Consider the following 23,910-nt stretch of genomic DNA (forward strand, 5'->3'; position numbering starts at 1 on the left):
TATTTAGTAGACTGTTGTTTTGTTGTGCATTTAAACACTGTTCAGTGATTTTCTTATAATATTTCAAGATCATTTCAAATAATTCTCCAACTTTTATATTTCTAAATGGAGGAACATTTTCATTTTTCAAATTTCATATTTAATTTAATTTCATATTTAATTTGCCCTCTAATTTTGGTGCACCTAGCTATAAGAGTAAACAGTAAAGATGCTGGCTGAAAAGAGATTTTGGGCTTGATGGATGTTGGATTTCAGAATTCTTTGTAAGTCAGTAAAACGATACTATAAAATATACAACCCACAGAAGTGTGTCCTTTTAAGAATTGGTCTGCTGGGATCTGTGTTATTAGTTACACTCAGAATATGTTCTTACATACTGCATGCACACAGTAAACAAATCTTAAACTACTTTAGATTTTGAGAATCATAAATGCAAAGCCATACTGTAAAAGCACACTTACTTATGTACATTTACTGAGAGATGACATTTTAAGTTCTGTTGTATCTCTGTGTGTAATATTCAGATTAAAATAAAACTGAAGGTTTAGGTTTGATAGGTGGGATTTTGTAAATGAAAAAACAGATTATTTTTGTAAATCCAGATTACTAGGATACAGTTGTGTGAACATTTCTCTATTTGTGCTCAGTATATTAAGACAGACTTTCACGCACTTCTGTTATAAGCATGTTTCCTGGTGGCTAACTGAGGTTTTCTTTGGTAGTGACTTGAAATCATGCATTTACATTATCAGAACACAAATACCTTTGCAGAGTTTCGTAATAAATTTGATTTGCTTAATAAACCTAATCCTGTCTGGTCTCCAAGTTTTTAAAAAGATATTGCTGCTCTGGAATCAATCCAGAATAAGGCAACAGGAGAGATTCTGTGGTTTAAGATAATGTACTACACCGACCGGCTGAAGTAACAGAACTTTTTTGTCTTGGCCAGAGAAGACTACAAAGGAAATTGATCCAAGTGTTGAAAATCCTCAAAGTCACTGATAAAGTCAGCTCAATGGACTTCTTCAGAATAAACAGTGAAACATGATCCAGAGGACACAAGTGGAAACTACTTTTCAAACTTATAACATTAGGCACTTCTTGGCTCAAAGATTTGTGGGGGTATGGAATGAGCTTCCTAACCATATGTTGATGCTGATACCTTGGCTTCTTTTAAGAAACAGCTGCATGAGATCCTTGGTTCAATAATCTGCTAACTACCAAAGTAACTAGATAGGCCAAATAGTCTCCTCTCGTTTGCGATTTTTATGTTCTTACATTCAGACTCTGAGAGATGTTTTTGCCTGTTAAATCACTGACCTCACTAAAAACATAAGTCAAGAGATATGTAGGATGTTAAAGAGATATGTAATTGTTAAATTATTACCCACAGGGCATTAAACTTTGAACTTACTAGCAGGATAATTTTTGTATGTCTTCCCATGGTTAGATAGACTGATTTGTATATGTACACCATGATTAATATCTTTTCTTTTTTCTTACAATGTATGATGATCGGGGTTTCTAATTCCTTTTCAAATCTCCATTTGCATTACACAAGATACAGCATAAATAATCAATAACTTCAGATACTTTTAAACCTAAACATGAGACCAAAATATATTAGGCAGGTTACATGATTTGAAAAAAAGTTTTTCCGTGATTTACGACATGAAAGAATTGGTCGACTTATACTCAAGAGCGTTTTGGAGAAAATTATTTGCTGTGATTGCATTCTCACAGGACAGTCCCCTTGGTAGCAGATTCTCACAATGTATTCGTCCATGACTTCCTGGACGGGGAAGGCTGGACGAGGTGGCGAGATGTTCTGTAGCTGCTGACATCATATCACTTCCTGGAGACTAGAGGCACAAGAGGAGGTCTTTAAAGAAAAGCATTGTGAACCTCTTTCCCCCCACCAATAAGACGGATATCATAATAAAAGAGTTCACGGATTCAGCTCTGATAAAGTGGATTGCAAATTTATCCGAAAAAAGACGACGAATTCCAGGCAACAGAACTAGAGGACGGTACGAAAATACTCTGCCTAATTATACTTTTTACAGCGTGTTGTTTTTTTTTGTTCATTCGAACGAGTGTGGGAAAGTGGGACCATCGAGCAGATGGTAACACGAACGAGGGAGCACTTAAACAAAATGTTATATCCGGTTATGATCAATACAGTAAAAAGGAATGGTTTGTTATTTGATTCACGGAGCTATACATAATGTCCTAGCATATGAAATTAAATTGCTATTCAGTGACCGTGTTACTTAATTTAACATAATTTTTAATAGGTGCGGTATTCAGTGTGTATTGTTTTTGATCATTTTACATACAGTATAAGTTCGAGCCTTTTCTTTTACGAAGAAGATGCCCAGAGGAAAAAAAACAACAAATGATGACATGACCTGTAGCCATGCTGTTGTTGTGTGGAGGGGTAGACAGATCGTAGATTACTGTGTAGTTACAAAACGCAGATCGTGTGATTTACACGTACGCTGAGTGTAGTGTAATTGCTGTTTAAATCATGAGTCTCTGAGATTGTTACATTGTTGCTACTGCAACTGTGACGTGTTTGATGGCATCCCACCCCACAGTGTTTCGCACAGCATACTGTACTGAATGAAATCATTATGCTGCAGCTTCAGCTACTAGGTGACTGTAAACTGAACTTCGGCAGTGACATTCTTAGTAGTATAGTTTGGAAAATATAATAACTGAAATCACATAATCCATCAGTGATATTTATTTAATCTGTATTGTCTGTCGTTTATGAGCTAACTGACTGGGGAATTTTAGAGCTTTTACCCAGGAAATGAGAGATGCTTTGCCAAGGTTGTAAAATAGTCCACATACTGTAACACAAAGCTGACTTTTCAGTACCTGTTAACACACATTATGTTTTTAAAGTGATTGCACATGAATGTGAACATATATTTTCTTTTTGTTTTCACTGTCTTCTTTTCCAGTGTCCTAACAGTAATAAAATGCAGATTAGATAGTAGTGCTTGCCTTGGAAAAGATGCCAGGCTGGGTTGTAAATACCCAGATTCATCGAGTTTGTCAGGGATTAGAGTTACACAGCTGGGAAATCACCAGTGTTGAACAAACAGTTAGTTGCTGCAAAGATATGGTCCTGATGTTTACTGTCAGTTTTTTGTTCTCAGCATCTGTTGTACGTCTGTGTTTTTAGGGTGAATTTTGCTTTCAGAAAATTCATTATTTGAAAGATATGTCCTTGCTTTGGTGAAATATTGGCATTTTAATTTGAGGGGCACCTGTTTATGCATTTTTAAATGCATATGTTTATTTTTAATTTATAAATGGAGACTAGACATCAGTCTTTCACAAAAATAAAATGTGCTCGCTCTTTCAAAAGAAAAAAGTCTCATTTAATGTCAGATAGTCTTAAGTGCAGAATGCAGTTTTAGAAGCAGAATCTGACTGGAGTTAAAGAGGAACAGTATGTAGATCATCTACATTATTTACACCAGGGGGTGTCAAACATATGGTCCTCAGTCCAGCCAGCCAAACCCATTTGTTTAGCCTACAAGGCAGTTGCAAATGGCATGGATTCAGTTCACGCGTTGTCTGAGCATCAATAGCCCACCTATGAAGAAGGCACACTAGGTGACGGTACTGTATCAGTCTCACGTACACAGTGCTTCCTGTGGTTCACTACCTGTGTCCAATCGCAGTGCCCCTTGTGTGATGACGTCATAGATCTAGTTTGACTTAGGAGTGTCTTTTCATGACACATGCAAGACGTGTACACACGTTCTCCAAACTCCTCCTCCAAATTTTGGAGCAACCTTATTGATGAAACCACCATTGGTTTCACTTAAACTGAACCTTGTGTTTTTTATGAGTTCAAAAGAACACTTTCAAACATAGTAATAAGGACCTTGTAATTGTGTTAGCTAAGTATGTAATTATGAATTAAATTTCTTGACAAGCTGACATGCTTGATTTATATTACAGGTAGCTGTTGCCAAAGAGCTATAACAATAGCTGTAGAATTGTTTTTTTGTTGTTTTTTATCACTGATATGTAAAAAATAGTGTTCCATGTTTTAATGTTTATTATTTTGCCATGCATTGTCCATTTTAACTTTTCCTTTTTCCCAGTTTGTTTCCCAGTTTAAATTGTTACAACTTTGCTAATTATGAAACACGACAAGCTTCTCTCACTTATTATCACAGGCGCTATGTTTGTCAGTACTTCAAGCAACGTTCACAAGTGATGCTGATCACTAATACCAGAGTCTGCAATATTCTCATTTCAGTCCTGCAGTTTAGTAATTGATATACATACACACCCATTCCAAAACGCTTAACAGGTAGTGGGGACGCTTCACCCCACCACTGATGTAACTGCAGCCAAAGCTTTGCCAGGAGGCTCATCACACATCAGCTATCGGAATAGAGTGATGAAGCCAATTCATAGATGGGGATTGTTAGTAGGTGATGATTGGTAAAGTCCAGAGGGAAATCTGAGAAGGATACCTGGTTTAACACCTCTACTCTATTTGAGAAGGCCCCTGGATATACTGTACTTTTTTATATATTTTGATAGATTGCATCTCTGGGGATATCTTTTTTCTTTAAAAGGCTTTAACTTGTTATTTTGTCTATCACTCTGATGATGCTGTCACCAAGGCACCAATGAACGGTATGTATGAAAGTTAAATAGACACTCATTTTTTTGTTTTACCTTTATACAGAAAGCAAAAGAAGGTTAGACATTAGATGGTGTAGAATGTCTGCACTCACTAGTATACAGCAGACTAAATTATATCAAAGCAAGTTCTAATATATGAACATTCCTTGCAACTTAATATCAACATGTCTCAGGGCTATTCCTTCATTCATTTACATAGGAACAGGAAGAAGTTCCTAGTATTTCAAAGCAGAGACTACTTGTATTATTTTCAGATGACTTCAGGGAAGAGTTGCAGTGAGAATACACCCAACATACTATAAAAATAAGGCACAGGAAAGACAGAAGACACAATTGCACTATAGGGTTGAAATTCGTAAATTAAAACTTTAAAACAAAGACTGTAAAACATTTCTCAATTGTTGTGTGTTCAAAGTTATGTTGGCTGAACCTTTAGAAGTTTCTGTTCAATTTTGCCTCCCATTAGACTGTAATAATGCTATAAAACTATGCTGGGTTGTTTCAGACTGAATAAAATTGGTCTTCCCAATAAAACTTAAAAAACATGTATTGCTTCACAGTTTTTAAAGAAGGTTTTAATTAGATTGAATCTAGCCACTTTGCTTTTGAAAGCTAATGTATTGAACACTGTGGGACCCTTCTTGGTAATACAGCCTTGGGGTTTTATTATTGAATCTGGAAAACAGTCATTGCACTTGTACCTTTTAGAGATTTACACATGCAAAACAACTTGTTATATGCTTTAATAGCTGTTGATTCTGTGGATTTACTAGAGCAGAGTCATCAAACTCTTTTGTTATGGTAGGCCAGATTTGATTTAAAGGTATTTTAAGTGGGCCATACAGATAATATATTATTGAAATTCTAGGAGAAACATTACATAATAGTATTTGTAGTGTTTTGTGTTGTGGTGTTTATATGACTACTAAATACCTCCCTTTAAATTGCAGTTAGCAATCATTTAGTAGATGCCAATTTATCAACACTTACCCATTACCTTCTGATTATGGTATGTTCTTTAGCATTACTAAATAAAATGATGTAAAATATCATAGTTGTGATTATTGTACACTATGAAAACCTCTGTTCTGTTGAATAGAATATTGGAGGGCAATGTGCAACTGTATACAAGCACTTCTTTTCTGTTTGTAATACGTGAAGTGATAACATTGAAGAAGATCAGCTGTAGAAGGACATTTACATTGCTTTGACTTATCTGCACTGTGCATGTGTTAAACAATGTACAATTTTAACATACTTTGTCTCGTTAACTACTGTGCTAGTATAAATGGTCTATCGACTTTAACATCTAACACTAATGTATGTATAATGTAATCATAAACATGGAATGGTGTTCTAATTTTGATAATTCAGTACTCTTAAGGTAACAAAAAGTAAATATTGAGATTTTCTAAATCTTGGAGATGAGTAGTAGGTTTTAATTGTAACATAACTGGAATTTTTCCTTGAGTTTTCCTCTGTTTTTGAGGAAACAAATTATCTATGTGGTCCAAAAGACAGGTATATGTATAGCAACTGATAAACTGCAAGATTGAAATGTGAGTTTTCCAGGTTCTGGGATTAGTGATCAACATCAGCTGTAAATTCTGTTTGTGAGACTGATAACAGGTATAGTGTTATTACACTATATATAATATTGTGATTATTAGTGGGAAGAAGCTTGCCTTGTTTTGTATTTAGCAGAGATTTAGTGTTTTTAACAGGACAGCCAACTCAGCAGAAGACAGTAAAGTGACAAAAAATAAACATTCAAAAACATTTAAAAACACTATTTTCTAGATATCAAATATATAAAATATATTTTAAAAAATAATAATATATTGAAAGCATCACAAAAATCCCTTCTACAACTATTGCTCTTTGAAAAGTAGCTACCTGCTGCATACAAATCAAGCATGCCACCTTTCCATTCACTTTTACAATGGAATGTGGAGAAACTGATTTCACTTGAAATACACAAGAATTTTTTTTTTATTTAATAAAATCATAACACATCCCTTTCTGCTATGTTCAGAAATCTCCTTTTGAGATTCTAAAGACATTTTAGTTTTTTATCATTCATTGAACTTGTTCTAGAGTGTGTAGGCCTTGCGCTTTTTGTGCAAAGACACACCTTTGTCAATGATCTGTGACATCATTAAAGAGGAGTGCTGTGATTGGACTGAGATATGGCACCACAGGGGGAGTATGCGTTTGTGAGACTGATACAGTAATGTCACTAATGGGATGTGCTATATGTGTGCATTATTCAGGCTCAGACAAGGCATGAATTGAATCCTGGCTGATGGCGCTGTCTGTAACAGCTCACGGGTAGGACAAATGGGTTTGGTGGGACATATGTTTGACAACACTGTACTGTATATGTTTGACAACACTATACTTTGCTTACTTAATTGTTTGGATCTACTGTGTATCTTAAAGCAAACTTTAACTGCTGCTGGAGTTCGAATACACAAGGTGAAACCACCTTGAATAGCGAGCCAAAAGCATGTAAGAATTTATCACGTGCACCCCATTATTTTATTTATGACATGTTTCATGAAAAGGCTAATATTATAAATTAGGTTGGTTTTACTAGCTTACTTCAGTGTTATTGAGTAAGTGCTTTTTTACAGTTTACGATTCAATAAAGTTGGAGTGTATCAAAAGGTGAGATCTTTCTGTTTTGTTTTTGTGCTTAAATACAGGAGTTCTACAGAAAAAATAAAACAACTTACACAGCGAAGGCTTACTGTATATCATACCATCATTAAACACCCTCCAACAGGCATTTTAAATTCCCCTTATTGAACCATGTTCAGACTTTAATTATATAAACAGATTACGTTTTTTTTTCTAAGCAAAAGGACAAGCATGACAGGGCTTATGTTTGCAAAGTGATTGTCATTGTTGATTTATTTTTTCCTACTTCTTATTAGAAGTAAAATACCAGTTAGGATGTTGCTACAGAAGAACTAATTTCTGAAAGAAAAGCAAGTTCAGGGAACATGTTTCATTCCAAATGTTTGTTTGCTATTTTCTGCATAATACACTTTAAGTATTAATGTAAGAAAAAGAATGCAAAATAGTTATGTGATAAGTAAAGTCAAGATGTTTCATCAGTCTTTTGTTTTGATGTACATATCAATTACAGCTTTAGAAATAATATAGCAGTATATAACTGCAATTTACATTACATAATTTTATTAACATTGCATTTTACATTCTTCACATGTCCTTGTAGAGAACTGATGTATTCTATGAGGTGTGAAAACTAAACTCCTTCTACAATAGGTTAAGATTAGAGAAGAGACATTTGGAATTCATTAACTGTGCTTCCTCACAGCCCAGTGCCCCTGAGTTCAGTTTCTGGGATGCTATCTTCATGGAGTTTGTACATTCCCATGTTCACATGAGGATGCTCTGGTTTCATTCCACAATCCAAACACTTAGATAGGTTAATTGGCTTATGGGGAAACTTGGCCGGGTTGTTAGTGTGTGTTTGTGTCTGTGTGTGCCCTGTGATGGACTGGCATCTCATCCATGATGTGCGTTGTGACCGTTGCTTGCCGGGGTAGACTCTAGCTCCCCTGCAACCCTTTATTAGATGAAGTGGTTGAAGAATGGATGGATGGATAACTTACTGCAAAGGAAATGTATTTAAATAAGGTACTTAAATAGATGAAGATCAGATAAATAAGTGGAATGGAACAGCAAACTATATGAGACAGTATTTAAAAATGTTGAAATGGATAATGTATACTTGGTTGAATTATGGTAAGGATGAGGCCTATAGTTAAGTTCTTAAAGTCCCCAAAACATTTCTATTAGTTGAAGGAAATGGAATTTTAAAGCTGTCATGTTTAAAAGACTTTCAAAAATCTAAAAGAACACAGATTTAAAGTTCTATAATAAATGAAAATGTAAGAATCCCCAAAACATTTTTTTTAATAAAAAATAATAAAAGAATAGATGTGACCATGGAGTTTTGCAGAGAGATTAGTGTGGAGAGTTACAGTAACTGCAACAGATCATTTTAAATTTACTTCAGACAGAGCAAAGAACTCATTTTAAAACCTCAGAGTCAACTTCCTGTCTCTGTAAAGTTCATAAATTTGGCTCAGAAAGGAACACCACAAGTCTGATAAAACTTCAACATATTTATTGAGTTCTATGAGAGCAAAGAAAATAATTCCCTTTGAATCATTTCCTTACTTTTTTGGACAACTGCATCATTTGTACAGATTTGTAAAATTGGGTCTAACTTATTTTGAACTACATTGTATATGAAGTTTCCATTCTTGTAGGGAAACTGTCTGTTTCAGAGATACGTTTTGTGCTGTTACAGAGGACACAGAATACACCATCAATGTTCTACAGGTTTGCAATGTCTGCATTGAAGGATGATTTTATAAAGAGTTATTTATTCCTGTTTTGTTTTTTACAGTTACTTTGTGAAACAGGTCCTTAGCAAGACTCAGAGCTCTAAAGTTGGATAAACTCAGAGCTCTAAAGCTGTGATAGTCTATCAGTGATGCTTACTTTGTACCAGTATTCCCTGGGCCTGAATATGTAGAAAATAATCTGATTTTTCCAATAAACATTTTTAAACTTCTTTTGCCATTGTTCGCATAAAGATCATTTGTCAAAGGCAAAAATAATTATATGGAGCAGCAACTACAATGATAGTGATAGTTTTCTTGACACATACTTTAGTTATGCATTAGAGCTGGAAGTAACATAGCAGTAGAAGGTCCACAATTGTAAGAAATATGGGGATGGATCATAGGACCTACAGGTACTGTCTGAGAGGGTGGGTCTTGAGGAGACTCCAGAAGGTGGAGAGAGATGATGTAGTCCTGCTATGCTGAAGTACTTTATTCCGTTACAGGCATACTTGAAGGAATGAGAGAACATAAGAGGAAAGAAGGCAAAGAAAAGGCACAATAAAGTAACTCAGGGCGGTGGCAGAATTTTCTTTTCTGATACGAGTGTCATTTTTGAAAAGTAAAAGTCTTTCTACTGGTCGATGACTACTGCTAAGATTTTAATTACAGGTAAATACAACAGGTTCAGCACTCCTGCAATCATTGTTTTGGAATCCATGCAGCCGGAAAATTAGTCTGTAAACTAGTGAAATTCCAAAATAATTATTTTCATTTGCATTTTTATTGCTATCATAACTTTCTTAGCAGTTGCATTATACAGAAGCTTGTACTTTGCACAGTCAAAAAAGTCTTACATCACCAAATACATGAAATATTATATAAATCATTGTAATACTGGAATGTTGCAACACTAATAAATAGGCTACGTTTTATATAAAAAAGTTGGTCGGAATGCATGGGAACATTCTACTAATAGAAATTCTAAACCCACAACAAACATACCTGTTTATTATGTTTGAAGTGATATATTATTCAATGTACTGATATACTACGCATTCTTTGGTCTTTATTTTTTGTTTAAACCAACATTTTTCATGGTGGAGGTCAAGATCCTAAATTTGGTTTGCCATAAAAGAACAGAACTTATAAATATATGTACACTCAGCACACGATCACTAAGCATTCTTACTTCAACTTCTCATTTCTGCACTTGAGGTCCTCTTCCTTTTGCTCAGACCATGCCAGCAGACACAGCTCCTTTTCCTTCTTCACTCACTTGGGTACTTTTGACAGCTCTGCCTCCTTTTCAGGTGCAGGCCAGAGCAGGGCACCCAGTTCAGCACAGTACAGGGCCATCTTTCCTCCCCCTCCATTAACTAGTGGCCATCCAATAGTATTGTAATCGCACCCTGCATTCCAACCCACAGAGGGCAATCTTCCATAGTATAGTACTGTTCTCGACAATTGTTTATAGTTAAAACTATAGTTTTTGGTACATCTTTGCAGTTTCCTGCTAACTCATATCACTTTTGCTATACTCTAAACTGGTAAAAGGTAAATGTAATGCTTAATGCTGTGTGTTTTTACATACATTTCATGATTTAAAAACGTTAAAGTTTCAGTCGTGATTATTTTTCAAGACATTTTTCTTGTTCTTGCTTGGGCCTCCAGTGAAAATATTTTGAGAAACACCGTTTTAGACTAGTTACTACGTCTAGTGAGTAGACAGGTCTCCTCCACAATATTTTAAGTAAAATAAACATTTTGAGGTTTAGGTAGAAAAATGATTAAATACATTTAAAATTTTACTGAATTCATTTGATCTCATATTTAACCAAAGTGCCTTAACACTATCACTCGAGTTCTGCAGTTAATTAGCTGACCCCAGATAAATCGAATGCAAATTAGGTATTTCTGTTGACAGGTGATTTGTTGCTGAAACAACAGAAATAGAGGAACAGCTATTATTTACCGCTACTATTACATGTGTCTGAACTAAGAGTTATGTCAGTTAAAATGTATTCCTCTGAATTTCAATAACAAAACAAAGAACTTAATTTATGGAGCACATTTTAATGTCAGATTTATGGAGTTGTCTAGGGACAGAAAATTCTGTTTTGGATTTTCTTTAAAAAACTTTCAAACACAAGAAACACATTTAAACTGTTTTTAGTGAGTGAAGTTGATACCCTCAAATTTTATATGATGACCCACAATGTCATTGATCTTCTTTTCTAATAGATGCTTGGATATAGACAAATATATTTTATGTACTTGGGACACATGCTGTAGCCAGATGAAGGTGTTTGAGATGTCAATCATGTAAGTGCACTGCCAACACATTTTGTGTTGTTAGCATACAGTACATGCAGTGTCGTAGGGGTGTCCTTGAAATTGTTGGCATGATGATATTCACAGTTGCTGTAGAAACACCTTTCTGTCACTAATTGTGATGGAAGGATCTTTTGTTGCTCCTTCAAGCAGGTCTTTATAATGTCAGCTCTGAGTAACCGGAGGACATGCCCATGAAGTGCAAGCCGACTTCCTGAAAGAGGACACTGACCTTATAATACAAGAGTATAGCAGTTTATAAACCTCGTAAGGATGTAGGGAATGAAAAGGAAAATTACAGACCTTATAACTGCTGCAACACATGACATGCACCTTCCTGTAATATAACATAAAATGAATCACAAATGTGACATAATTTATACAAGAAATATGAGCATGCTACTCAAGGTGTAGGTCATTAAGCCTACAGTAAATGCTACAGTACCTTCCTACTTAATTGTACTGAAATGAGTCATAGCACAAATGTGGTATCATTGAGAGAAGTGTCCGGAATAAAACACCAAATGTGTTCCTTTTTAGGATCCGTAGCAAACGTACAGTCCACTAGTGCTTTATTTCTAGTGAAATATTCATTTTAGTACCCCAGTGGTTTGTTTTCTTATATTCTGTAATAAAAAAGGAATCTTTTTTTTTCCATTGCCATTTCACGAAGACAATGAGACACAAAATGTCACATAAAATGTTACAAATACATAATTAGCTACCATCTAAATCGCTGTCCAGCATTTACATTTTTTAAATAAAATTCTTCAGTCTTCAGTGAAGTTTAGCTAAGGAATTATTGACTGTTTATGTTTACTGTAATTAATAGAAAGATGTAAATTTGCATTTGCTGTTTTATATACAGTGGTGTGAAAAAGTGTTTACCCCCTTCCTGATTTCTTATTTTTTTGCATGTTTGTCACACTGAAATGTTTCAGATCATCAAACAAATTGAAATATTAGACAAAGATAACACAAGTAAACACAAAATGCAGTTTTTAAATGAAGGTTTTTATTATTAAGGGAAAAAAAAAATCCAAACCTACATGGCCCTGTGTGAAAAAGTGATTGCCCCCTAAACCTAATAACTGGTTGGGCCACCCTTAGCAGCAACAACTGCAATCAAGCGTTTGCGATAACTGGCAATGAGTCTTTTACAGCACTGTGGAGGAATTTTGGCCCACTCATCTTTGCAGAATTGTTGTAATTCAGCCACATTGGAGGGTTTTCGAGCCTTAACCGCTTTTTTAAGGTCATGCCACAACATCTCAATCGGATTCAGGTCAGGACTTTGACTAGGCCACTCCAAAGTCTTCATTTTGTTTTTCTTAAGCCATTCAGAGGTGGACTTGCTGGTGTGTTTTGGATCATTGTCCTGCTGCAGAACCCAAGTGCGCTTCAGCTTGAGGTCACGAACAGATGGCCGGACATTCTCCTTCAGGATTTTTTGGTAGACAGCAGAATTCATGGTTCCATTTACCACAGCAAGTCTTCCAGGTTCTGAAGCAGCAAAACAGCCCCAGACCATCACACTACCACCACCATATTTTACTGTTGGTATGATGTTCCTTTTCTGAAATGCTGTGTTACTTTTACGCCAGATGTAATGGGACACACACCTTCCAAAAAGTTCAACTTTTGTCTCGTCAATCCACAGAGTATTTTCCCAAAAATCTTGGGGATCATCAAGATGTTTTCTGGCAAAACTGAGACGAGCCTTTATGTTCTTTTTGCTCAGCAGTGGTTTTCGTCTTGGAACTCTGCCACGCAGGCCATTTTTGCCCAGTCTCTTTCTTATGGTGGAGTCATGTACACTGACCTTAACTGAGGCAAGTGAAGCCTGCAGTTCTTTGGATGTTGTTGTGGGGTTTTTTCTGACCTCTTGGATGAGTCGTCGCTGCGCTCTTGGGGTAATTTTAGTCGGCCGGCCACTCCTGGGAAGGTTCACCACTGTTCCATGTTTTCGCCATTTGTGGATAATGGCTCTCACTGTGGTTCGCTGGAGTCCCAAAGCTTTAGAAATGGCTTTATAACCTTTTCCAGACTGATAAATCTGAACTACTCTGTTTCTCATTTGTTCCTGAATTTCTTTGGATCGCAGCATGATGTCTAGCTTTTGAGGATCTTTTGGTCTACTTCACTTTGTCAGGCAGGTCCTATTTAAGTGATTTCTTGATTGAGAACAGGTGTGGCAGTAATCAGGCCTGGGTGTGGCTAGAGAAATTGAACTCAGCTTTCCAAAGATGTGATAAACCACAGTTGATTTATGTTTTAACAGGGGGGGCAATCACTTTTTCACACAGGGCCATGTAGGTTTGGATTTTTTTTCCCTTAATAATAAAAACCTTCATTTAAAAACTGCATTTTGTGTTTACTTGTGTTATCTTTGTCTAATATTTCAATTTGTTTGATGATCTGAAACATTTCAGTGTGACAAACATGCAAAAAAATAAGAAATCAGGAAGGGGGCAAACACTTTTTCACACCACTGTATATATATTATTTATAATGTTGCTGTAGTTCTTTTTACATTCAAGACTGACCTTAGCATAAGCAGTTTAATATTAAGAGATCACTGCTTACTGTCTTAGAAGGCATATAGTAAATACAGTATCTAGAAAGCATTTGCATTAATTGGTTGCATTTCCTGGCACTGTAGGGTAGCTGTGTTCTTTCTGCTGTTTGTAATCCCCAGAATTGACAAAAACATGGCTGGAGTCACTTTGCAAGTGTGAAGTACTGGAGTGTACAGGTTTTTAAAGTTTTTTAATGTTTTTTTTTTAAGAACAAGAGACTGTTAAAAGTCACATTGATAAATAGAAAATTATATAAAATGATATTTTTAGTAGATCCCAGTAATCCTCCAAAGAAATTATAATTAAAACTATACTAAATATCTCAAACGCCAATATCTTAAATCCCAGTTAACCTGTATTTTTACCTAAATGTCTTGATGAATGTTCAGTTCCCAGCTGTTCCTGGGGAGAGTTAATATTTTTGAGGAGCATATAATTCAGTAGAAAACTTCTGGATGAATAATTAATGTGTATAGTCAGAAACAGAGTTTCAAGTGCACTTAAGAAAAAGAATGGTACAGAATTCCACAAGACCACATATGAGACCCGGTGCACACTATGGATCATAGATGTATTGCTTCATATGGTGGCTACCCATGTTACTAGCCTGTGACTTTCATATTGGACCCCTCTTGATCAAATTTACATCAGCATAAAATTTAATTGTGCCCTCTACAAAATGGTTGTCATTTTCTTGTCAATAATTTGGTGAATTTAATGCAGCTATAAGTGGCACATTTGTTATCAGACAGTCATAATGTCCCTTTTCTTAGGTGTAGTTAAATAATACCAGTTGTAGATGACAGCCATCTCTAGAGACTTCCAGCAGCTTTTAATTTTAACTTCATCTTCACCCAGCTTCTTCCTGCAATATTTTTAATGTTACCTTGCAATCTTCTATGTGGTTTTCTTTGTTTCTTGGGATCCATTCAAACATTTCTTTGGACCAGCAAAGATCCTTTCCTCTTACAGTCTGCCTTGCTCACTGCCTTTATATTTAATATTTTCTGACACTTTCTGTATATTTTCTTCACTATTGTATTGATGTTTCTGTCTTTTATTTTTCTAAGCATACTTCTTTCCAAGCTTTATTGTTTACTCAACAGATGCCATAATGGTATCATATGTACAAAGTAGTTCAGGTGGGTAGATGCGTCAGCATGGATAGACTGCAAAGGAACAAGTAAAGGTTTATTCCATGCTGAACAGAGAAGAAAGGAAACATGGAGTAAACCTTTACTTGTTCATATATACAGTACAAATATGTTTTCCTTCTAACCTGCAACATAGTTGAATGTGAACCACATGCGTTAATGTTTATTACAACAGAAAAGCAAAAACACCCTGTCAGGACTGAGAACTAGCAGAATCAACAAATGTATATGATTGAAAAATAAACATTGCATGAAGTGTTTTGCAACAACATTTAATGGTATGTTCAAGAAAGATCATTCTGATGAGATCACACAGCAGCATTTAGAACATTACGAAAGCCAAGTTAGTAAACATTAAAAATTGATGAGTTTCCAAATCCGTTTCCATCTGCACAAAAACTCAATTTCCTGCTGTTCCCTAGACTACACATTTCCAGAACTAAGAACCTGAATGGCTGAAAGTTAAAGTATATGAATGATCTTTCATCAGCTTTTTGAGAACATCAAAGTTCAGATAACTTGATGTTATCATTTGTACCCTCAGTAAAAAAAAGATAAAACACGGTCTGATCCAGGTACGCTGGTGGAACCACATTCATTTACACTGTATGCTCCTAGAACTGCCTATAACAGCATCCAGAAAATGGGACAGGAAAACTCTGGAGACAACTTGCATCTCTGTGGATGTCTCTTTTCCTATAAATATTGTGGTCCTCCTTTAAAAAGAGAAAACCTTCCAATAAAATATTAATGTTAAAATGAATCGTATTGTCAGTTGTATATTTTTTACTCTGACTGTAGTGCTGTAGAAGATAGTGAAGAATCCATGTACAGCACTGGAATCACATTTCAACATCAAACATTCCTAGAGTGGAATTTATACTACCTTTATTAACAGATTAACCAAGAATGAAAATAGTTTTTCCTTGTGTGTTACCTAAATTTGAGTATTTTGGTAGCTAATGTTTGTTATGTATTTGGCATAAAACAACATTCTTTAAGATTATGGCAACCTGGAGGTTTTAGAAAAGAAACAGAAGAAACTATTGATTATGATGAAAATGTATATCGAAAAGAAAAATCATTTGTGTTTTTAGTTCCTTGTTTTTGTATTTAAAAGCCTTCCAAGTAATATATGTACATTCTAAAGGCATATTGTCACATTGTTTGAGGTGTGTGTTGCCATTAGCTTTTTTTTCTTTTTTTAATGGCTTTTTAAATTCCTGTAAGGCTATCTAGAATCAGTGTCTAAGGGATCTTAGCCGTAGATGCCTTGGACCTTTTCCAAATTCTTATGCAGAGCAGGAGGTCCTTTGTCAGATGGTAGTTACAAGCGAGATAAATCATCACAGTATCCTGGTTCAGGCACTGCATAGTTTGTATTGAGCCTTTTTTGTATGAACATGGCATAGAGAGTCCAGTCTCAGCAATCATTACTCAGCCTCAACCTGTACTTCATGAGAAGATTGTGTTTTTTCTTATGTGCGTTGTGTGTTGCAGACAATTGGACTTTTGAACATAAGGTATGCAGAATATAGTAAAGCTGTTATTTTTTTCTTCTTAGAAATGTCTGGCTGCATCCTATTTAGGCTCTGTAGCAGCAAAACAAGTTAATCCATTTGTGTGTTTTTTAAATTGATTATTGTAAAACCCTACTTCCAGCAGTCTCTATACTATAGCTCCACCTCGGCCTAAGTGACCTTCACTTAGCTCATACTGGTTTATTTTGTGTTTGTACTGTTTACACTCTGTGGGTAACAGTGCCTTTGGCTGCTAAGCCCCCAAGTTCTGAAATATCAAACCAAAATTAAATCCGGGTCTCAATGAGTCATTGGACACGTTGGGTGCTTTCAAAGCTCTAAATTACATTATGTAAAATTATTTTATTATTATGAACTGTGATATAAATCTTATAATACATTAAGCAACTGTGTTCTGCAGAATTAGATTTTTGCATTAAAAGAATGGGATACAGTTCCTCAAGAACAATGCTCTGCATTTGATTTGTAGATAGTTGTATCATCCTTGAAATTCAGAATATTTTTTTAACTTTATTACTGCTATAATTAATAGGCTGCTCGGTAGCACAGGGGTTAGTTTTGCTGCCTCACAGGGCTGGGGCTCAGGGTTTAGTTCCTGGGTCGCTATGTGCTTGGAGTTTGAATGTTCTCGCTGTGTTTCCATGGGTCTCCTGTGTGTGCTCCAGATTCCTCCCACAGTCCAAAAATATACTGTTAGGGTAATTAACTTCTGGGAAAATCAGCTCTGGTGTGATTGTGTGTTTGTTTGTGTCTGTGTGTACCATTCAATGGACTGGTGTCCCATCTAGATTGTATGCTGCCATGCGCCTATTGCATTCCAAGATGGGACCCTACATTGGATGAAGCAGTTAAAAATGGATGGATAGATAGATATAAGTAATATTAATGTTGTCAAAGAAAAACATCTTTTTAATTAAATGCTTTTTTTGGTAAATTGATAGGTCTAAACCGTAATTTTGTTCAGTTGCTTTCAAAACACTAAGTGAAGAAAGGAAAAACTTTAAAATTGATCAGTATCCTGAAATGTTTATTAAAAGGTCTGGCAGACTGCAGACACAATCAGTTGTGGTCTGCAAAACAGACAAAGAGTATCCCCAAGGCATGAACTGTTATGAACATGAGGCATGAACTACTTACTGAATTAGCTATTATTATGTTAAAATCAAACATCATATATGTAAAGTAATGGGTTGTTATTATTATTTCAATGTGGGAATTGCTTCAGCAATGGGATTTTTATCAACTGGAACCCCATTTAAAACATCTTACCATACTGCTGATTATATTAAAAGTTATCAGAATGGTTTTATTAATAATAGAGCTATTTTAGCCTAATAGGTTCCCGTTTCTGTCCGTCAAGTCGATGCCTTGCCTTCACTCCAGGTCCTATTGTCTGTTATGCGCTTTTTTTGTGCGAATTGTGATTCAGTCATGCCCTTGTCACTGGGCGTGTGTTTCCGCTCCCTCGTCTCTCGTTTGCCATCTTCCTTGTCAGTCTTCCTCGGTTTGACCCTCCCTCCTCACCGTCTACTGGCTTATTTCCGCTTTGGGTCCTGTCTTGACTCGGAATATTTTCCCTTCAAACATCGCAGATTGGCCGTCTTTCCCACTCACGACAAAATAGGGGTATTGTTTATCCTAGCCCCCTCCTTTTAAGGAAAATGACCATCTTCAGATTCCTTTCTTCAAATCTATAACGGTAAACAGATTGTTTTTTTTTCGTTTCTGTTTTGTTGCTGAAGATCAATTGCAGGACCGCTGCGTTGTTTTATGCTGCAAATGCATTGAGCTTGAAATCTAGAGGGGAAAAATCATATTTATGAAGGGACATATCCGTGCAGCTTTAAGAACAAGCTTTATTGATTTCTGATACGGTATAACCGCTTGTGTTAACGCGATTTGATTAAAATGTTGATTTGTACCACCTGTCGTTAGTTTGTAGACCAGTGCTGCCCTTTTCCAGCTAAACAATAATCAGTCAGTGAGGATCCTGGGTTTTCTCTGCACTAGCGCTGCAGGACCAACTGTTCATACAGGCTGCGCAGAGAGGATTTCTTTATTTCTTTTGGCAGTGTTTTAATAGGACCATTCAGTGTGTTGAATAACATTCTCTTAGCGTTTATCAGTCTGGTATCTGGTAATAGTTAAGTATCAACTGGTGGTTGTTGTGCTACTTACTGTTTCATGCTCACTACAAGAAGCAGCACAGTCAAACACAGATCAACCTGTATTTCCATTTGATACTATGTGAACTGCTTTAAAATCTGGGTATAATGATTTATTGTTCTGCAGTGCCTCTGATAATGTTACATGGAAATTGTATACAGTATCTGCTGTAAATCGTGTTGTTGTCTTAACAACGTCAACAAATAAGTATAGAATGAAGACGATGTCTGATATAAAGCACGTACTAAGATTTTGCGGTGGTAATGGCTTGTGCTTTTACTGCTGTAGCAACTGCTAGAATAGTTGAGGAAATATGTGGGAATAGTGATGTAGTTTACATCGCATCACTGTTCTGGAAGAGCCAACATCCATCCATTTTCTGACTGGTTTATCCAATACAGAGTCACGGGGAAAACGGAGCCCGTCCTGGGAACCTGAAGATGACATATCTAAATTAATTTTGTTGAAAAGCTTGATATAAATTGAGAAAATTTTGGAGACTTTTTGCTTTTAACTTTAACTAACTTTTTTGAAAGATGAGTATTTAACTTGGTTTCTAAGTGGAAACTTTCAATTTCCTCTGGCAGGCTTTATTTCTTTTATTGTGCTCTTTCTAACCTTTGATTGGTATTTTTATTTGATCGTATTCTGAATACAAATAACACAGATGGCCTGAATTAAGATTTCATCAAAAATACATTTTACCTACTTTCCCATTCCCTGGAATGTTTCATAATATTGCATAAATCCTAATGCACAGGAAATAGTGTATTTTGTTGTAAAATAATCCTGTGATGTATGGGAATGACTATAGATGTTTACTACACTTTTTCCTTTATATCTTAACTAGGAAACCATTAATTATGCTGAATATTGACTTTGATTTAGATGAGTCTATCAAATTATTTTAAATTTGATGGAATGACATTAATAAAGAGGAAAATGAATCCTAGTTTTTTGTATGAAATTCAGCGGAGCCAGTATGAGGTCTAGGCTCAAAATTATAAAGCAAAGGGTTTTCTTCATCCCACTAATTTTAAGCCTTCCTGCTTATCTTTACATATGCTTAGCAATAGCAATAATTGTTAATGTTGGTGCCTTAAATAAGCACGTTTATCTTTGGCTGCTTTTTAAAAAGATTGACAAAAAAGGCATTTGCTGTCTGGCTTTCTTCAAGTCAGTAATAAGCTATGCAGATGGGCCTAGTAGCTGAACCTCTGTAGGTGTGACTTCCTATTACAGGATCTGTGGAATGTTAGGCTGCTTAAAATAGAAACTGTGTAGAACAGGGGACGTGAATGGTTGGAGCAGTTTTTTTTTTCATGGGAGCTGAGTATTGAAATTTGTCTTTTTGGAATCAGGCTAACAATTGAGGTATAGGGAAGGGATGTTAGACCACACGTTCTCTTAGAGCTCTGCTTTCACAGTAGGTTCTGTTAAATTGTTAAATATGTAGGTTTAATAAATTGATAACTCCTAGTATTTACACAGTGCTTTCCATCCTGAAGGATTCTGAAGAGCATAACACACAGAGGAAGACCTACTTTATCCAATGCTTGACTGCAGCACCCAGTTGACTGTCATGCACCACCTATTATTTGCCACCAGCCCCACTGAACAGCAGTTTACAGCAGTTTGGTTATTAAAGATCCCTGGCACTGCTTACAGGAATTGGTGTGATAGCTCCCGTATCCTGGTTATACTCCACAGTGGGCTTGCACTATCTGGCCTACCCCTAAAGATCACCCTTGGTTCAATAGCTGAAGCAATTTCTCACTTCTAAACTGCTGTGTAAAGTGGGCTGCTTCCCACTGCAAATTAAAATATGAAATAGTTTTTTCCGTTACAAAGCTTGGGACACTGGCCTGAAGGATCTTGGGTCAAATCTCTTTTGTCCAGGACAATGTTGTGACTTTGATTTTGAATGAATAAATACAGGTGCATGAATGAATGTTGAACCATTTTCCAGTATGTCATTCCATTTGTAAAACCCCCTGTTAAACTTCTGATATTTTTTAACCCTTTTTAAAATGGTATTCTGAGAATAATGCATTGAAGTTGTCATGCGGATAAGGGACAACATTAATACTGTAGTAGTAATGATCAATTTGAACAATTATTCTGGGAATAACCAACCTTATTAAAGTGGAATGCTTTTGAGTTTTACAATCATTCAATATTTTTGTAGTTTATTGAGCTGTTAAATTGTTTTTTCACTTACAGTATATACTAAAATGTAATAAAGCCAGCAGCCATATCGCCCTGCAATTCACAACTGGTGAAGCTAAGCAGGTGTGAGCCAGGTCAGTACCTGGATGGGAGACCTCCTGGGAAAAACTAAGGTTGCTGCTGGACGAGGTGTTAGTTGGGCCAGCAGGGGGTGCTCACCCTGTGGTCTGTGTGGGTCCTAATGCCCCAGTATAGTGACAGGGACACTATACTGCAAAAAGGTGCCATCCTTCGGATTAGACGTAAAACCAAGGTCCTGACTCTCCGTGGTCATTCAAAATTCCTGGGCGTTTCTCTAAAAGAGTAGGGGTGTAACCCCGTCGTCCTGGCCAAATTTCCCATTGGCCCTTACCAGTCATGGCCTCCTAATAATCCTCATCTATGAATTAGCTTCATTACTCTGCTCTCCTCCCCACTAATAGCTGATGTGTGGTGAACGTTCTGGCGTACTATGGCTTCCGTCGCATCATGCAGGTGGGGCTGCACATTGGTGGTGGGAGGAGAGTCCCCATTACCTGTAAAGCGCTTTGAGTAGAATGTCCAGAAAAGTGCTATATAAGTGTAAGCAATTATATTTCTTTATTAGGGGTGTGTTAATGGATTATATGTCTCTTTTTTTCTTTTAGGGATTCTTGCAGGTCTTGTCTTTTTGTTCAAAGAAAACGGTTACAAAAACTGCGGGCTTCTACAAAACAATATTTAAGAATTTGATCGTAGTTGCACAGGAAATGGTTCCTTAAATATAGACTTTTTGGAAAGCATATTAAGTTTAAATTGGATGTGATATGTATGTTTATCTCTTGCATTGCTTTAATTCTGAATTTGTAATGTTAATGCAGGAATCATTCTTTTTAAATCTAAAGTCTAAATTTGATATATATTAGTTCCTTTACTCACTATACTATCTGTTGTGCATTAATCAAGAATTGTTTGAAACAAACATCTGAAGAGATCGAGATATGAAGCAAATTAACTGAAGTTTAATGTTCAGAAAAAACACATTAACATTAACATACAGTATCTGCAAAGGTAATAAACTGTGTCCCTGAGGTGTACGATGCACTCCATCCTTGACTTCGTAGTTGTACAGCAAGAGTTAAGGCTGAAGACAATTGAAAGGACTGTTTTCAATTGCGAGGCTAAGGCAAAACTGAATCCTTTGCTGACCTAGAAATCTTGGTTCTCTTGTAGATCCCAGCCACTGTGGATACTGTCGGTCAGCAGTCTCGACATACACTCCTTCTCAGGTGACACAGCCCCTCTGCAGCTCTCCATTGGCTCTGGAGGAGGATCAAGGAGACCATTCTGCGAATGGGATGAATATGCTGCTGTGGGTGAACGGGCTCCTGAATTACAGCCTCTGAACCCCCTGTGCAGCTGTGGACCCAGAGAACTCATCTGATGCCCCACTCCGCAGCTTGATCTTGGGGGTATTCCCTTCTTTTTCTCCGGGGGTGGGGGGTGGCCCTGACAGAGTTAAAAAATATTCTTCAAAGTGGAGTACCGTAAACTTGATATGGACAGCAAAAAAAAGGACAAAGACAAATCCGACGAAAGGATGCCACGACCGAGTGGCCGGTCGGGACACACTCCTCGGGGTACTGGCTCCAGTTCAGGGGTCCTCATGGTCGGACCCAACTTCCGAGTGGGCAAGAAGATAGGATGTGGAAACTTTGGAGAACTTAGATTAGGTAAGAACAGACTGCTGTACACAACAGGAAAACTTTTCCTCACTCTCATTTGACCTTTTTTTTTCCAGCATCTTTCAATCTGTGGATGAAGGAGCAAAGGCAGGGTGGCTATTTTTGGTTTCGATGTATCCACAGATGACCTGTCTTCTTTTGGTAGTAAAATATTAACTAATGTTCTGATAACCACAATATTTGGACACTATGAATTAAGAAAAAGAAGAAATACAGCATTTTGATTTTAAACAAAATACACCAAACTGTTATTAAATGTTGCTTAAAAGCCTTATGCTTAGAAAGGAAAATTTATTTAATGTGGTACTATGGATTACTGATTAGGTCAGTAGTTTCAAGGGAATTAAGTTAATGAAAATACTATTTGTAAATGAATATTAAGTATTTATTTAGGTATGGTTTAGATCTGTACCCAAGCTCTGCTTGTCACTTCAGTTCACTCTGTACCAGATGAATCTTGCTATTTTTCCTGTCCTTTTAACTAGAAAAAAGATTTTAGCTAATAGTCACAATATAGGAATGGTTGAAGTACCATCTTTTTGCTTTGCATTTCAACTGTAAAGGTATTTCTTGACAAAAATATATATGACAGTTAATGCCTGTAACATATACTGTATCTGAGTAGAAAGGCAGAAAAAAGTTAAATACTTCAATCTTTACTGATAATTGGAGTGTTGTGTGGCGAACAAAGACATTCGAAGCATGGTGTTTATTCTTAAATATTTTGACTGTGCAACGTTAAATTGTCAGGTCACAGGGAGAATTACCTAAGCTTTTTCAAGTTGTACAATTTTCAGCAGTAAATGTTGGACTACTTTTGTGCCAGGTAGGTATCTAAGGTACTGGAATCCTTTGGTTGTTGATGAAGGCACAAACAATGAATGGGCTCCATACCTTTGCATTACTGTGTAGTAGTGTCAGGCTACAGCATGATAAGGATGGAATTGCTGATGTTACAGCATATGGGGTGGTTTTTCCCTGCCCTGATTGTTGTCCTCAAGTTCCATATTTATGTATTTGACTGACAAATGGAATTGTATGGGAAGATAGTTCAGTATTGACGAAACTTACTTTCATGAAGAAAATAAAAGCCAGTTGAACATCTGCACCAATTGTGAATTGTGTCTTCTGCTCTG

The 23,910-nt window shown here is 36.3% G+C and overlaps 1 protein-coding gene across 6 annotated transcripts in view; it reads left to right on the forward strand.

Annotated features, from left to right (window-relative positions):
- The first annotated feature begins 1,864 nt into the window (after positions 1 to 1,864).
- Positions 1,865 to 23,910, forward strand: part of LOC148837580 (casein kinase I) — a 75,315-nt gene continuing 53,269 nt past the window's right edge. For 4 of the 6 annotated variants that reach the window (XM_088910878.1, XM_088910880.1, XM_088910881.1 and 1 more), the window contains exons 1-2: positions 18,225 to 18,375; positions 22,263 to 22,762. In XM_088910878.1, the coding sequence (XP_088767004.1) occupies positions 22,588 to 22,762 (175 nt within the window). In that variant the 5' untranslated portion in view covers positions 18,225 to 18,375; positions 22,263 to 22,587. Of the gene's footprint in view, positions 2,031 to 18,224; positions 18,376 to 22,262; positions 22,763 to 23,910 lie in introns of those variants that run through there. The other 2 variants (XM_088910879.1, XM_088910884.1) reach the window with 2 other exon arrangements.

The sequence above is a fragment of the Atractosteus spatula genome, chromosome 3 (assembly GCF_055471065.1).
Source record: "Atractosteus spatula isolate fAtrSpa1 chromosome 3, fAtrSpa1.hap1, whole genome shotgun sequence".
NCBI classification, from domain to species: domain Eukaryota; kingdom Metazoa; phylum Chordata; class Actinopteri; order Semionotiformes; family Lepisosteidae; genus Atractosteus; species Atractosteus spatula.